The 16,866-nt window shown below is 44.1% G+C and overlaps 1 protein-coding gene across 6 annotated transcripts in view; it reads left to right on the plus strand.

Moving 5' to 3' along the window:
* Nucleotides 1-16,866, plus strand: part of REEP1 (receptor accessory protein 1) — a 65,610-nt gene that overhangs the window by 32,636 nt on the left and 16,108 nt on the right. For 4 of the 6 annotated variants that reach the window (XM_062575163.1, XM_062575161.1, XM_062575165.1 and 1 more), the window contains 2 exons: nt 5,834-5,884; nt 12,025-12,193. In XM_062575163.1, the coding sequence (XP_062431147.1) occupies nt 5,834-5,884; nt 12,025-12,193 (220 nt within the window). Of the gene's footprint in view, nt 1-5,833; nt 5,885-12,024; nt 12,194-15,845; nt 15,983-16,866 lie in introns of those variants that run through there. The other 2 variants (XM_062575166.1, XM_062575162.1) reach the window with 2 other exon arrangements.

The raw sequence follows: 16,866 nt of genomic DNA on the forward strand, positions 1-16,866 counted from the left end.
TTTATAGGACACAGGGAGAAACTGTGTGTAAATCCTGAAGAAATTCTGATTCTCATTTGGGTGGCTCTGGAATATGAGAAGCCTGCAATGGCCCTGGCCCACAGTGCCCGCTTGTTCATCTGGAGACTGGAATAGGGTCTTTATCAGCTCTTTAGCCTGAATGAACAGCCAGCACCACTGTTTTTCTTCCTACCTTTCTGCTTTTCCAGTGTATTTCTGAAGAATCCCACTCCCTTGAAATGCAGGTGCAGTGATAGCAGGAAGCTGGACAGAAGGGAGGAGTCTTCAGGGTACAAGAAGGATACTGTGGCGCTTGATTTAATGAAGCTCCCCATTCAGTGCTGGAAGAAAGCAATCCATGCTGTGACTTCTGCAGTATTGTTGTATGGTGCATTTGCAGGCCTAACCTTAGAGGCAGCAGTTAAAATAATGCTACTTGTAATGGACCAGATGAGTGTTCCTGCATGCTACTTTAAGGAGGGGAGAATGATCTGTTGATAGTATTAAGAGGGAGTTATTGGATTGATTGATGGATTTTTACAGCAAAGCAAGGACTATTCTTGTCTTTGCTTCAACTCTGAGATTAAATTTATTACTGAAGGGAAAAACAGGACTCCTGACTTCCCTCACTACTTCAGCTTGTGGCAAGTTGCTTGCTTCTCTGTGCCTCAGGGTGCAGATCCAAAAGATAGGGCAAGCTGATATAACAACTCTCTTCCTCCAGAATGGGTACTTCCCATGGGTACGCTATGCACCAGGTCTTTGGACCTCTTCAGATTATCTCTAATCTATCAGAAAACCCAGAAAGAGAAAGAAAGGGAATACTATTTCTGTTAGCAAGTAAAAAAGCTCACAGACGTGTTTCAGGAGTGTCTGAGCCAGCACAAGGGAAGGGACAGAACTGCATGGTGAGTATGAGCAGGGGGAAGCAAAGCGCGATCTCTTCTGGTAGTGAGGAGCCATCAGATTAGATCTGCTGTTCACAAGACCACACCTGTAACAGATTTGCACCCTTCATGGTGTATTAGTCTGGAATGATTGAAGTGCTTTCTGGCCCTCCCCTTCTTTCACTGAATTTACCATCTTTTTAGCAGAGAGAGTTGAATGGCTGAGACTTACAGCCTAATGTGTTGTGGTACAGAAGTGCTGAGTGGGATTACTCCAGCATCCCAGGATGTCAAGTGTGGACATGTACCCATTTAGCTGCCCTTGCTGCGGAGGGAGCCATTTCCAAGAGAAGGGTGATACAGGCAGGTAGGGGTGGTAATAACAGCTTTTGTTGCCCTACTTTTCAACTGCTGTTAAATGTTTGTCAACACCCTTACACGCTCACTTGAGAAAGAGGTATAACAGGACTAGATTATCCCGCATGAGATACATTTAAATGACTAATTATCTGTAAAACACTTTGAGCTGACAGATGCTAAGCAAGACTGCTTTCTGGGGGCAGGAGGAGAGCACTCTTTGTAAGGTTTATTCTGGCTTTCTGAATGGAAAGGTTTAAAAGTGTCTAGCTAGCATATGATAAGCCTTGAGCATAGATGAGAAAGTGAGCCCTGAACAGATTCATTGGGTTATAGCGTTTAACTGGTCAGGTTAAAATTGGAACCTGTAGAAGTGACCATGTATTCAGGAGTATTGAGCACCAGCAGCTGCCATGGAAAACGTGGCTTTCACCAGCAAGAGGAAGTGAGGATCTGTCTTACTTCACTTGGATTAATGGGCGAGGAAAAGGTGCTTTTGCTGTGAAGAACTGGAACCCCAGACTTTGCAAATCAGTAGCTTCTGCTGGCAAATACCCAGTGAGATGCTGGCCTGAAAGTATATTCCTAACAGTCCTGTTTTCAGAAATGAACTTAGATCTGCAGGCTCTTGTACTTGGAGACATGCCTCGACTTGCATAGCCCTGTCCTCTCCCATTTCTCTAAGTTGTTGTAACTGATTTTGTATTCCCACAGTGGTCTGGATCCATCGTAGTCTTTTGCCTTTGGCAATAAGATCTTTGGGTAAAGCCCATGTTTTCGTTCTGTTTATAGATCACTCGGCACAACGAGGCTGGCTCTCAGATTAGAGTTTCTCTGTGACGCTACTTATGTATTTATCACAAGCTAAGTTGCTGCAAACTGAGCTCAGACACAGGTACCTTCGTTATCTCTGATCCCCTGGCCGTTTCCCCTTTCTGTTTTAAATAGCCTGTATTTTTAGCTAGCCAAGTGCAAGCTTCTCTTTCCTGTTCCCTTCCTCTTGCTCCCCTCCCCTGTTGTGTTTTCTTTTGAAGCCACAGTTGTGCTAACACTGGCACAAACCTGTGCCAAATCATTTCACAGGCTGAGGAGCTGTCAGTGTCCCAAGTACCCCGGGCCTGCCCAGCTGGCTCACTTGGGTGTTTTCTCTCTCTCTCAGGAGAGTCTATTTTTGATGATCTCCAAGTGGAGACAGAAAGTCAGACATCTGCTTTTATTACCCCTGCTAGGTACTCAGGATGGGTCTGCCCCAGCAGCCTGCATTCCCCTCCTGGTAGCGTAATCTCATTTGGGGCTCTGTAATCCTGTCCTCAGTACTTGGTCATCCTGTCACACGCTGTGACTTCAAGTGGGTCAGTGCTAAATGGTGAGATTAGATGACCAGGCAGTAAATCCTGCTGTTCTTTGCTTGTTTTCAATTAGTTCCAGCTAGTTCAGCCATCCCTGCTTCTGAGGGGTCCTAAGTGCTGATCACCTTCTTCCAGCTCTCCTCAGAGAAGGAGAGGAGAAGCAGAAAAAGCCTTTGGGCATCTCTCCTTCCCTCTGCTCTAGGAGAAGTGGAGCAGCAGCAAGGGTGTTACAGCCCCAGGTGTGGGGCTCTGATGGGGATGGTGCAAGGCCCAGATCGGGCAGCAGAGCCATCAGACGGCTGATCTGCAGGTCCGGTTGCTGAGTGAACAGCTAGGAGAAGTGTATGGCTGCAGTGAGGAGAAGCACCGGTTGTTGAGAAGCATCGCCAGCCTCCTCCCGACCCACCTGTGTGTGCTTCTTCGCTGGCACCGCACACCAGCGCTTGCTGTTCTGGCTGCCTCATCCTCCGCCACTCCGTCTGTCACCCTGAGCCTCCCGCTGCCTTGCTGTCCCACATCCTCAGCTCTTCTTCTGCCTCCTTCCCTTTCCCAGACACTGTCATTCCCTCCTTCTGTCTCTACAGTGCTCCCATCATTGTTTTTTTGGTCTCCCCAGCTCTTTGGCCTCTCCCCCTCTCTGACCCTCCCCATCAAGTTTCTGGGTTTCCTAGATCCGGTTCACGTGTTTCCTTGTTCATCATCCTAGATAAACTGTTTCTGCCAAATAGCTCAATGCCCTTTTCCCCCAGGAAATGCTTCTCCCATCTATTCAACCACCCCCAAAGTGCCACTTCAACTGTTTGAAGGGAGAGCTGCAGAAAACATCTTGCAGCCAACAGATTGTCAGTACCCAGATGTTTCTGGTATTTTCCTCTGCCTTGCATGGGACAGGGCCTGTTTGCCCAGCAGCTGGTGCTACGGCCCCTTGTGTGCTCCCTTGGTACAGCCCATCTTCAGAAAAGAGGAGCGGGGCACAGAAAGCTGCTGGCAGTGGGCACGGTGCCTTGACAGGAGATGGTGAATGGGGTGGAGGGAGCAGGCACGCCTGACTGGTGTCGATGAAAAGCCCATTTGTGCCTAGTAGGTCTGAGAATCAGTCCAGGAGCCTTTCATGCGTGGGGAGACATGACTCGTGGTGCCGCCAAAGTTGGGAGTCACTCTGGTTATCTGTTAAAAGGGGCAGGCATGCGAATGAGGGCGGGAGGATTTCAGTATGCTCGTCCACCTCCTTAACTCTCAGGAGCGGCAGCATCAGCGGTTCCTGAACTGCTTCAGCTCACAACCACTTCTCTGGTCTAGCGACCTCACTTCCATTTTCACCTCTGGGCTCACATCCCTGTGTCTGGTTGCAGCACCACTGGTTTAGGTTTCCTTGGCCCAATAAATTTCTTGGGATGTCTCACAGTGCATTTGTTCTTTTTTTTACATTAGGACACGGGAAGAGAAATACTGCTGATGATTTAGATTTCATCTTCTGTAGGCAAACAGTGTTTCTTCATTTCTAATATCTGGTTGGTATGACCAGTGCAACTGCCTGAAAGTCAGAGGTTTTTAGCTCCTTAATTTTCCATGAGAATCGAGACCTGTTTACTCTGGGAGTTCGGAGTCCAAGGTCACAGGGGAAATGCTGCCTTTTGTGATGTGTCAATAGAGAAATGTGCTTTTACTTGGATCGGGAAAGAGAGAGGCAGGAACTAGAAAGGATCCTAAAGATCTTAAAGAAATCCTAAGGATCTTAAAGAGACTGAATAAAGCTTCTCTTAATGATGAGATCCCACTGTTTGGGGGCAGATTGTTTCTTTGCCTACCAAATATTTTAGAAGACAGTTCTGTCCATGCTGTCTAGTACCATATGTGTAGTGACCACGCTGTATGTATGCCCTGGTCTGTATGGCCAACAGTTTCGGAAAGCAGGAGTGATTAAGGGTACTCTGTTTGAGAAACCTTTGGACACCTGTTATCTCAGATGGGCTGAGAACCCTCTATATGAAAGTAGCTTACTTTAGGGGATCTCCATTTGGGATCCAAAATTATGATCACTTGGGAGCTATATTATACCAGTAAATAAAAATAAGCATTATTTTCTTGAAATGTATGGTAGTATGCCAGTGATTACAGTGTTTCATGGATTATTGCTCTGTCATGGTACGATTTATCTTTCATTCTGACATCTCCTAGAAACCATTTTTACCAAATCAATGAAAACTTAATGCTGTTTCAGAACTAGCTGCTTTAGTTTTTCCCTTTTGTTGGCTTTCACTGATGTCTCCAAGAAGCAGACAATAGTCAGTGAATGCACAGGCAGAACAAAACAATAAAATTATATGGAGAGTCTGGACTGGGAGAGACAATAACAGACAGTTCCCAGGAGAGGAAATGAACTACACAAACAAAAAGGGTGGATGGAATTGGTTTCCACCATTGCATTAACGTCAGCTGGTTTCCCTTTGAGTTTTTAGTATTGTCTGACATCTCCAAACTGTATAGCTGTTCCAGGCTTGGCACACAGGCCCTAGTCATAAGGGCATTTCTCACAGGATATTTATCTCCACGCAGTTTGATAATGGCAGACACAATTGCCCCCTTCCCTCAGGCCTGTGCTCAGAGCATGAAGTCACTGGTTCGGCTCTCTGCAGGGCCTTCCTGCAGCCAAATGTGATACATTTCTGCGTGCAAACTCCCACTCATTGCCGTGAGCAATTCCCCAATGTTAACCTACTTCTCACAATAGCTCTCAGTCACTGGCATGAAAGTGGCTGTTGAACACTGCCGACTGTCACATGTCCCTCCCCTAATCCTGTGCCTTAATTGGTAGTAAATCCACTCTGTGCTTAGTGATCCTAAATCTGGGTTACAAAAGTGGCCAGACACCAGGAGTTTCTCCAGTGGGAAGCACCAATCAAGTGCAGAGAGTGGAGTGGTAACCCTTTGTGTTTATATTTGCTTAATTCTTTAAACATACTTGCTAGGTAACACCCTATCAGCTGGGGTTATGGTGTGTTTTCTCCATCTCGCTGGGAAAACTGAGGAAGGGAGAAGCTATATTCAATAGTGTAACCTACAGGTGTCCCTACTGCTTCTCCCAGATTCTAGTGTCATCGCTGATATGTATGTGAATCCCTGTACAGCAGTACCCGATGTCATGCTCATATCTCACCTCGGTTATTTATGCTTCAGATAGACTTTCTTCTCAAAACTTCTATGTGTGTTGCCACATTGGCTCTCTTTTTCCCTTGCTAGGTCTCTCAGTTACTTCATTTACACTTGTATTTGGACCAGAAAGAAGGGCAGGTAACCAGCAGAATGCTTTCACTAACCCCAAACTAACATCTACCTCCCCATAAGGCTAGTTTGAGCTGTTTTCAGCTGAGGTTGGTCTGAGGCCAGATGCTGTCTGCTCAGCTTCCAGTGGGTAGATCCCGCTTGCGGAGCTCTGAAGGCATCTCTCTGATCTTATGAGCAAAATGCCTTCCAAGTCCTCTGCTGGCAAGAGGAAAGACTCCAGCAGCCAGGCAGGGAATTTTGTACATGGAAAAAACCAACTAACTCTGGTTGTTGCTACTGTGCTGGCCAAGCTGCTGTGTTTGCTTTTGTTTTCTCACTAATGTATAAAGGGAGGCTCTCCGGTACTGCTGTGATTCCATTAGGATGGATGGGCTTGCAATGGAGCTAGGGAGGCCAGAACTTGGCTCAGAGATGAAGACACAGCTCTGCAAGCATTTACCGGTAGCCTGGCAGCTGGAGTAGTCGAGGAAGTTTTGCTGACCCTGGAGTAATTACTGCTATCCTACGAATATGCACTCCAGCTTGTAGTGCATATGTGCAGGAGAGAGGCTGTAACACGCATGCAGACATGCCCGTTACTGTGGAGGAGAACTGCTAACCAACGTTGCAGCAAAAAGAGAGGAGAACATTAACAGGTTTAGTATTGTGCTAAGTGTGGTAAGCGCAACTTAGTGTTCCCTTGCCTGTCAATTAACGACTGATCCTAAGTTGCAAAAGACCAGAAGGTGCCAACTTGTTTGAACATTCACCATATTAAAAGCTCCTTTTCTATGATGTGTTTTTTTTTTTTTTTTTTTTTTTTTGTTGCTGGTTTGTGTCGCTTCACCATGCTGTGTTACAGTTTCTACAGCTGCAAAAGGGAGTTTCTCTAGGTATCAGAGATTTTTTTGGAGCCTAGATAATGTCTACAAAATTCTTTTGAATTTTCAGACTGAAGGTGTGGTACTATCACTGTTATTTGTATATAGTTAGGCCACATTTAGTTGGACTTTTCATATAAATTGCAGACTGCTTAAATTGTTTGCCTAATTTTACTTATGTAGGACCTATGTAAAGCCACCTGAATATGTGGATTTCTTTTTCCCGTGAGTAATCCACATGGATTTAAATCCAGTTTTCCAGATTCCTGAATCGTTCTTCCTCTATAAAGTTTTAATTCAAATATGAGTATAAGATTAACTATAGAGAAGCAAAGTGATGAAGAAAATTCTAGCAATTTCTGATGAAGGGCTTTTTATAGGGCCTGTCACACTACTGACTTCAGATTTTGAAAAAGATCAAGAGTTCTGATCCTTACAGGCAAATACTGATCGGGTCAGTGTTTGCACCCTAGGCTCACAGAGGTTAATGTTAATTTCTAGAGATGACAGTGTCTGCAACATTTAGCGGAAGGTAGCATGCAGGTTAGCTGACTTTAAAATCTGAATATTTTAAGATATTTAAATATCACAAATATTTAAATATGTAAATATTTAAAATAGCTGACTATTTTGATACTTTTTTTTAACCACAAAAAGGTGGAGAGAGAATTTACCAGCTGTGGGGAACTAAGGTATGCCTAAACTATAGCTGGAGTTATGACTGAAGCAGGTAGAGACATACCTAAATTAGTTTTAGATTAACTAGTATGCCACATGGATGGGAGCTTAAATTGCCAAAAAAAACCTTAGAATCATAGAAAACCTTGTGCAGCTTAAATGTCCATGCTTTGATGGGTGATTGCACCATTGGTAGTGTCATGAATCTAAATTAATTTGATAGCAATTGATAGCACAGTTACTGGGAGATGGTAATACCATGTAATTTGTGATATTAGTCTTTTGTTCCATCTAGTGCACGCGGAGACCCGTCCCAGCCTGGTCCTTCCATGCTCTGTATGGAGAAGAACTGCCCCATCTATGGGCCTAGTGAGGTTGGTGGGTCCTGGGAGAGGAACAGGTCAAGGAAGCTTTTGTGCTGAGATACAGATCTTTATCAGTGGGGTGGGAAGGGCTCTGCTTTCAGCTTGTATGGTGCTTTCACCATGGGGTGAACTTCCCTAGAGGCAGAAACATCAGATTAATTTGAGAGTAGCTACTAGTGAGAAGGAGGACAGAGAGATGTCTGCTCCCACTTGTTGCCACCAAAAGCCGCCCTATCTAGCAAAATACTGTATCAGAGGTGCCATGCATTTCAGGACAGTCTGTCCTAGGCGAGAAGTGGATGAGGTGGGAGTTGAGTCTGGACAGGCAGTCTTGTGCCTAAGGAGAGTAAAGAGAAGACCCAGTGTCCCAGCGTTACTGTATGCTTGTGTCCTTTCCTCGAGGATGGTGTCCCCAAGGGACAGGTCCTGCAGTGCCAGCAAGATCAGCCTGACAGGGCCCCTGGGGATTGAGGGGAATGAGACTGAGGTGCTGTCATCCACAGCCCGACAGGCCTTCTAGTCCCCTACTCAAAAAATTACTCAGTACCACTATGCTATTTTGCTGTTGACACAGTGAAATGCTATTCCCCATGGCCACACTCATGCTGCTACTGCAGCCAAGCTCACTAGGATAAAACTAGCCCAGGTCCATGTGGACATGCTGCAGACAGCTCTGGCCTGCGGTGTAGGCATAAACTTTGAAACTGTCCCAATTCTGTTGTAATTTCTGTCATGTTTCTATTGGGACTCAGGTAGAAATGTTGTGGTGACTAGGAAGGAATTGTGGGCAAAGTGTTATGTTGTGTCCTAGGAAACCTGAAAAGTCAGATCTATTCCTACAAAGATGGAAGATCTTTGTAGAAAGGCAAAAATTTGGAAGATAAGAAAAATGGAAGGAAGGTCAGCAAGCTCCTTCCCACGCTATTTGTCACCACTCAGCTTAAGCCTTTTCTATTCCTGCCCTTTATGAGATTTGAACGAACCATTTCATGGAATGGCAATAACAATAGTATTTTGCTATTATGTATATAATGAGCAACCCTTGCTGTAATAATCTTGGGTTGCAATGTATCGAGGCTTGTTAATGAATTATAGTATTTTTCTTTGTGTTTTTAAAAGTCTTTAATTTTTTTTTCTGGAGAACATCAAAGTTATTTAGCACAGCTGCCATGGTATCAATGTATTTAGGGCATGCACATTATATACTATGTAATGGACAACAGATGACAGACAGATCTTTTTGTTTTAAAGCTCTCTGGGGCATTTGATCCTTATATACCACTATATCACCGGTTGCAATGCAATATTAGCACAACATCTTCATTTTCACTGCAAAAAGTGCACCGGTGTCATCTTTCTTGCCAGGCTCATCTGATGTGTGAATCTTGTTTCTAATCGGTCTCATGTCCACAGTCACAAATGACAAGCTTGGGTGGAGTGGTGCGTCAGACCTGGGTTAGCTGGTTGAGCGGAGGGGCTGGAGGGAGGTTACGGGTTTGGGCACCACTGACGCTTGAGCTGCCGGAGGGAATCCAGCGTTCACATTACAGCAGCTCATCAACTGCTAACCCTCTGGCTTTGCTGATGCAGTCAGTCTGCAGCCCCAGTGTGTTATTTAGTGATCTGGTTGCTCTCAACTGGCTCTCACTAAGGATCTGCCTGTTGTAGTCAGGCTGCAGGGTAGGGATGGCTTGTGTTAGTTTTAAGCTAGCTACTGAGAATAATATTGCAGTGCAGGAATTTGAGGCAAGCTAGAAAACCCCTCCAGAACTATACTGCTCTGGGTGGCTGTGACCCTGTTGAGATCACCCCCAACTAAGCAGCCCTGCGAGCAAATTTCAGTATATCAAATTTAATATATTAGTGACAGTTGCAGTCTGTTACTGCAGAGTAAATGTACCTTAGACTGGCCTAAAAGGAATAGATCGAGCTGCCTGTTAAGAGTAAGAACATGTCCCAAGAGTGACTTAGCCACTGTCAGGAAAGTAGCCAAAATTCAAGCATCAACTCTTGTGGCAGTTTGGAGACTGCAATAGGAGCAAAAAAATCAGCAAAGTAACTCAGTGTTCAAGGAATAAAGCCTCGTACAATTGAAATGCTTTAAAACTAGAACAGGCCAACAGGAAAGAACATAATAAAGTCTGCAGGAAGAGCTTGGTGGGTGTGCGAACACTTCTCTGTAGCAGTCTGCAGAAAAGCTAAATGCAAAATGCTGCCAAACACAGCACAGCACACAGAGAGAGACCTTAAGAAAGCAAAGGTTCAGTTAAAAAAAAAAAAAAAAAGGATAAAAATCCTAGTGCAGCTTCCGGGCTAGCTCCACCATGTGACTCTATTCTAGAAAGAACAGTTCAATTTTGTTTCTCTTAGATGATATTTCTACTGATGGTACTTCGGGGCAGCACTGAAGAAGTCCTCATCATGTGGTATTTGCTTCTTGCTGATGTAGAAAAGTGCTGCAGCCCAGAACGTGCAACCTGGCTGTGCTCCAATTGATGTGCTGTGGAGTTGAGAAGGAAGCTGGAACCTGGAGAGGATTTTTCTTGCATGAAAAGCTTCAGGCTGACAAGTTGAGAGATTACTGACCTAGCAATTTTCTCAAAGATAGAACCTGCAAGCTGTCCCAGTGACCGTAGTTCTAAGCACTTGATGCCTGGTCTGTTTTCCGTCCCTAGAAGTAACAATTTTCAAGGAAATTTTTTTTGGGGGTAGCGGCACTAGTTTTCCACTTATCTGTGTGTGAAATTTCTGAAGTAATGTTGGGAAACTGGTACCTCTAAGTTAGTTAATGCATTGCCACCCCCATCCCATCAATGACAGTACGTTAGGGGATGGGCAGAGTTGGGAGGAATGTGCTAGGATTTGTTCGTAGCTGCTCAGGATGTGTCCACTCTCCAGATCAAGCCAGCACTGGAGCATACTCCTCACTGGCCCATCGCCTGCACCCTGACTTTGGGGACAGGAAACTCAAATCCCTGGGCCAGAAGGGAGCGATGGCCTGTTGTGGTCCAGTCCCAAAGCAGAGCCCTGAGGAACATTTCAGCCGACATTTCCCCTTACGTAGTGCTTTGACAAGAACAAGTCGGAGTGAAGATGGTGTGTGGATTGCTACAATGTGCCTTATTTAGCCATTTTTACATCATTTCCCCACTTTCTATTTTGTATTAAATAAGCAGAGCAAGATTTCTGATTGTTTTTACCTCCTTCTGACTTCACCTCAGCATAAGCAGATTTGCTCCTGTTGAATTTCTTCTAATTTACACTAGCAGAAATAATTTGAAATCAAGCCTTGTCTGTCTATTTCAGTATTTTTTTTCAAGACTATTTGTTATGAAATGTCCTTCAGCAGAAAAAAGAAAAATAATAACATCTAAATACACTTTCCATCAATTATGCTATTTATTTTTGTTATGAATGGCTACTTAATGTAGCTAAATAGAGAAGGATAGATAAATTTTTTATCAATTTCTCTGCAATTTCTAGCATTCTTTTTGTAGGACTGTCATGTAGAATGTGGGTTACAGAACTCAAGAAGATATATAATTATCTTTTTTGATGAGACGTAGTTTTAATGAAAGATACCCCTTTAACAACCCATCGTTTATGAAGAACAATTATATTCCTTTCAGCAGGGACTATGTTTGTTGTTGCTTGGATGAGAGCTAATCTTAAAGAAGAATAGTGTGAAAGTTTGTTTATTTCTTCTTAAGCTGCATGAAAAAGAACCAGCTTATTTCTTTGGTTTTAAGAATAACTTTTTATTACCTTAAAAATTCAAATTTTCTGTGCTCTGGAAATTCTCTGTATGACTGAGAACTGCTGAGTGAATGTCATCATAGATGATTATCTTTAAGAAGGAATTATTTTCATGCAGAACATTTACTTGTGTTTCTGAGGACAAGCACCCGTTTAACACAGGTATCAGTGAAGGAACGTAGCTGTTAGACAGATTCAGTATCCTGCTCCTCCAGAAAGAACCAAGAGCGCTCTGAGCTCAAATGATTGCACGGAAGAATCAGAGATGCTATTCATCAAAAATGTGAATGGTCAGACCTCATTCATAGTACTACTCCAACAGGAAAAGTGAGGAGAGGGAGATTAAGCTGTTAACTCATTTGTATCCTCTGTAGGTTGCTGAACAAATTTTTTCTCTCCCTGTTGTCCTGATGGAGGGAGGAGAAAGCTCAAAACAAACTGTGGAATCTGACTTCTGTGTGTGTCATCTGCTTGCTTGTTTAACCAGGGACAAGGGGCTCTGTCTGAGAGACTAAGGAGCTTTAGCATGCAGGACCTCTCGACGATTCGCGGAGACAGCAGCAGCACTGTTCCTCCTTCAGTCACTGTACGAACAAGTAGCAAACAGAGCCAGCCAAAAACATCCAGAAGTGCATCGGAAGGCACTGGCAGCTCAGGTAAGTGCCAGCGTTATCTTCGGTGTTGTGTTTTCTGGAATATCATGCAGCTGAATGAAGTCACGCAGCTGGCAGGAATATATAGAAACAGATATTGCGGGTAACACGTACTAGAACTTGCAGGATGCAGACACACTGTTGGGTCTCTTGGCGCTTAGGAGAGAGAACAGTATCATTGTTTGATAGTTACTGTTCCTGGCTGGTACCAAAGACTAGACTCAAGCAGTCAAGGGAGACAGCCACAGTCCTTGCAATTTGAGCAGAAAAGCAAGGCCCTGGATTTGGGGCTTCAGTGACTGAGTTTTCAATGAGAGAGGCTGATGGAACTGCAAAAAAAGGGGAGTATGAATGCACAGGAGAGGGCAAGAGTCGTTATTATCATCAAAACCCCCATACCATGATACATGCTATGTCTCTTACGTCATCTAAACATGGAAGAGAGTTCTAATGTGTGCCTGTAGGCCCACTCCTGCTTTTTCTGAATTGTACAGTAGCTGTTATAATGCTTGACAGCTGTATTTTAAGAACTACATCACTGATGAAACCTACTCAGAAAGCAAACTCATATAAAGCACTCCTGGAAGTAGAGACGAGGATCTGACAGCTATTTATGATACGAAGGATGATTGTGTAAGCACTGGTGTGGAAAGCAAGCAAAGGCAATGGTTTGGCTTCAGATTCTGAAAAGACAAAGGGGAAAACAGCTACATGGTTACACAAATTCTTTTAAAGCTTGATTCAAGAAATCTTTGTGGGCCCAGATCCAGAACGTGTAATCTGAGATACCTTTGCAGTTTCTTCTTCGTTTTCCTGAAAGGCTGAGCCAGGAAGGGTGTTCCCAAGCAGGGGGCTCCAGATCGCTTCTGTGGTTCCAGGGCAACACCACAGATCATGGAAATCTGCTACTCCATCGAGAAGCCACAGGAGGTTGCAGGTGTGCTGCACTCACTAGCTTGTGAAACATACTCCAGCAAGCTTGAAATTCAGCAGTTGCAGCTTGTGTATGTTGAGGTCTGTGGAATCAGTTTTTCAGCATCTGTAGATTGCTACCTCATCTAGTTTCCGTTTAGTTTTGGGTTTTTTTAGAGGTGTCTGTCTCTTCCTTCGTAAAGGGTATCTTCAAGCCCTTCACACATTCTGAGAGTTAGAGCTCTTTACTATAATTTATATTTTAACATGCTCTGTTGAATAATTTCTCTCTATAGGTAAACTGAAATAGCTAATACCCAATGGTTGTTATTCTGGTGTTTGTATAAGAACTCTTTTGTATACAATATTAGAATATTATCATTTGAAGTAATCAATCTGAAGGTAAAGAGTTCATACATAGAATAGAAAACCTTCACTCAAAAAAAACTGCGTATCATTTATACCAAAATAACTAATGGCACAAGCCTAATTTAATCATCTTAATTTTGTGCAGAGCAGCCTTTGTTTTGCTCTGAAGGCAGCGAGTTCAGCTCACCTGGCCACAAAACGCTGCCTTAATACACCCAAATTGTTGATTTTGATCTGGTTTCATATCAATACTGTACAAAGATCTCTCAAAATGGATCTCTGAAATACTGAACCATTTCTAAACTTTTTGAACTGAGTCTAGAATGTATTACCAATTTTTGGATCTAGATGATTTGGGGATTTGGTTTTAATATTTCCTTTAATGAAACCTACAGACATCTACAAAGTCTCCTGAGAGCTCTCTCTGTCCCACCTCACTTAGGTATTTCTTTGGCATCTCTAGTGGAGTAGCCTGCTTGTTGTAGGCCCCCTCTCTCACCAGAGCCAGTACAGAGAGGCATCTCCGGAAGGTAATTTCATTCACCGGTGGTCGAGTCATCCTGTATGGAAGATTGATGGCCACAGTTCTGCCGTCACTTTTAATCAGATTAAGTGAAAGAAATTGTCACAGTATCTCCAGTCGCTGTGCTGCTTTGTATGGGCACAAGTGTGTTTATAGCCACTGACCAGAGGGGTGAATTGATCAGAGTAAGGTCATATATATATGGGAACGTGTTCATGGACACTAACTACAGAGCAGCTTACACAGCTCTTTTTCCTGTGTCAGAGCCCTCAGATTACACAAATGTCCATGTCAGCGGTCCCCACTGTGCCACAGAAACATTCGACTTCTGTTTCTGTGGCTGGTTTAGAGATAATGGGACTTTGTCTGACATCAGAGGGAGTCAGCAAAAATACCTGTGACTTTATGTTTGACATGAGCATAACTCAGCTGAAGAGCTCTGCTTTCTTGTAAAGGGTCTTGGAAGCTGCTGGCTGTTAGGAAGCATATCAGCAGTAGCTGGGATACATGAGACAGCTTTAAGAGCGTTTAAGGATGGGGCTGCAGGCAATGTACACTTGGTCTGAGTAGAAATCCTGCTTTATGTAGACTTTTAGGGAAGGTTTAAGGAACAAGTCTTGCATTTGCAAGAGAGGCAGTGTCATGATTAGGAAGCAAGACTGAATGCAGACCCTGCTTTATTGCAAAATACTGGTGTGACCAAGAGCATATTTTTATTCCTCAGTATGTTGGTAAAGCAGAACAAACTGCACTTTCCATGCATAGTTCTTGAAAGCAGTATATGATAGACTAGAATATGCTGGTGTATTTTATGGTCAGTGCCCTGAAAAAATCTCTTACATAGCTTTTCTGTTCAATGATCATAACATGTAAACTATCTGATCAGTGAAAAAGGCCTGTGTGTGTATTGATCCCAGTTTTACAGGAGGGTTTCTCTGTTGATAGTAACAGTGCTCTGTCTTGCCATTACCTCTGAGACACTTCTGGCCAACTAAGATATCCATTTTTATGTTTACCCTTCTTTTAGGCTGTCTGCTCAGAGAGGCTGTTTGAATTGACAGATGATCAGTAACTGCAGCGCTCGTGTCTGTCTGCATTGCCATAGGTAGACTTTTTATCTTCAGCCTTAGCAGATGCTCTACCAGCTCCTCAGCAAGCAATTGCAGATAAAACGCTGGCTGTGCGCAGGAGCCACCATTGCAGATGTTACCGTCCAGTCTGGTCTGGAAACTGCAGCCAGGACAGGAACCTGAAGCATTATTTTGACTGGATGAGTTGAGAAGTGCTGATGTACCTGGGGCTTGTGTGAGGAAGGCGGCATTGCTAGGCCAGTAACGCCTTAGCCAGCCTGACGGACAGGAAAGCCAGGCGCTGCTGTAGTGCTTGCAAGTCTGTTTGCTCCTGGACTGGCATCCATGCGCCTGGGAGCGTGCGCGAGCATCACTCAGCTCTACGGAGCTTGCGGGCTTTGACAAAGGAGTACATAGAGAGATTGCTGAAGGATGTGCTTTTACGGGGTTACTGAAAGCTTTCTTTATTCCTCTCATATGGCTGTCAAAGATGCACAAAAACTGAAGAATTTGTTTTCCATCTAGCACAGGCTCTGTCTCAGTGGGAGACATCATTGCCATATCAAGGAGAGAGCAGTAGCTTTAGGATAACAAGATGTCAGGTGCTAGCCTTAGGCCATGGAACAGGTTAGCTGTGGTCATTCAAGCTGTCCCATTAGTAAAGATCTGTGAATTTAGGAAGAACTTCAGAAAATGGTGTAGCTGTGCTCCTACAGCAGTAAACCTACCTTGGGAAAATCGGGAGTTATTTTCTCGTGCTGTCAAGTACCTTCTCTTACAGCAAAGCCTGCTGGTTTATGGAGAGCTGCCCTGCTGCTCGTGGTCTGAGATTGTGACAGTCCCTAAGCTGGGAGTCAGTGGAAGCTGGGAGGGCATCCTGGGGAAGCCCTGCTGGTGCCTGCCCTGTTATTACTCTGCCTCTGCAATTGCTGCCAGCCGCTGTCAGTGGCAGGTGACAGATCTGACTAGACCTTTGATCTGACCTGGCTCTGCTGTTCTTTATTTCTTCAGTATGCTCAAGAATATTCTCTCTCTATTCAGAAGGCCGTATTTTTTCCTGATGGCTGAGTCAGTTTAAGGGGGACCTGCAGTAAGTTGGATCAGTGAATGATTCAGATTAAAAATACTTTCTCTTTTTTACTGTTTTTGTGAGATTATTTTTAGCTTGGATCAATTTGCTGATCGGCTTTACTGTAGGACCTCAAAAATAACTGTGTTATCAGACCTGTAGAGAGAAGTGGTATGGGAACAAGTGGTCAGGAACTGGAAACTCCTCAAACCAGTCTTGCTACTGAAAGAAAGTTCGATGGAAGCACAGCCTCACTTACAGCAGAGTAGCAAAGACAAGAGATGGTGCTTTAGATCGAAGGAAGTACAGATGGATCCCATTCCCTGAGCAACGAGAACACAGCCAGATCTGGGGTGAAACTTGGTGTTATTCAGATACTGTATCTAAAAGAAACCGCTCTGGAAAGATGGGGGATAGAAAGAGATCTGTTGTCTTCTCTGGCTAGACGGGACTGTTGGAACTCACATTGGTGAGCACCAGGAGTGGTTTGGGTTTTAGTTCTACCTCTCAAGCCTTCCAACACAGTGGAAAAACTCTTCTGACACCGGTGGGCTTTGGCTCTGCCCAAACCTGCCTACAAGACGATGCTGTCCTCAGGCTGCTTTAAACAACTGCTCAGCTTGTGTCCTTTCTGTTGTTGTTACTTTTAAAATGTGACTGATGCTAGTTAGATCGATTTGTGACTCCCTGAGTCCCCTATTCACACAAGCACTGTGTGAAGAGGTTGGCATTT

This window comes from Rhea pennata, chromosome 4 (assembly GCF_028389875.1).
Source record: "Rhea pennata isolate bPtePen1 chromosome 4, bPtePen1.pri, whole genome shotgun sequence".
Taxonomy (NCBI): Eukaryota; Metazoa; Chordata; class Aves; order Rheiformes; family Rheidae; genus Rhea; species Rhea pennata.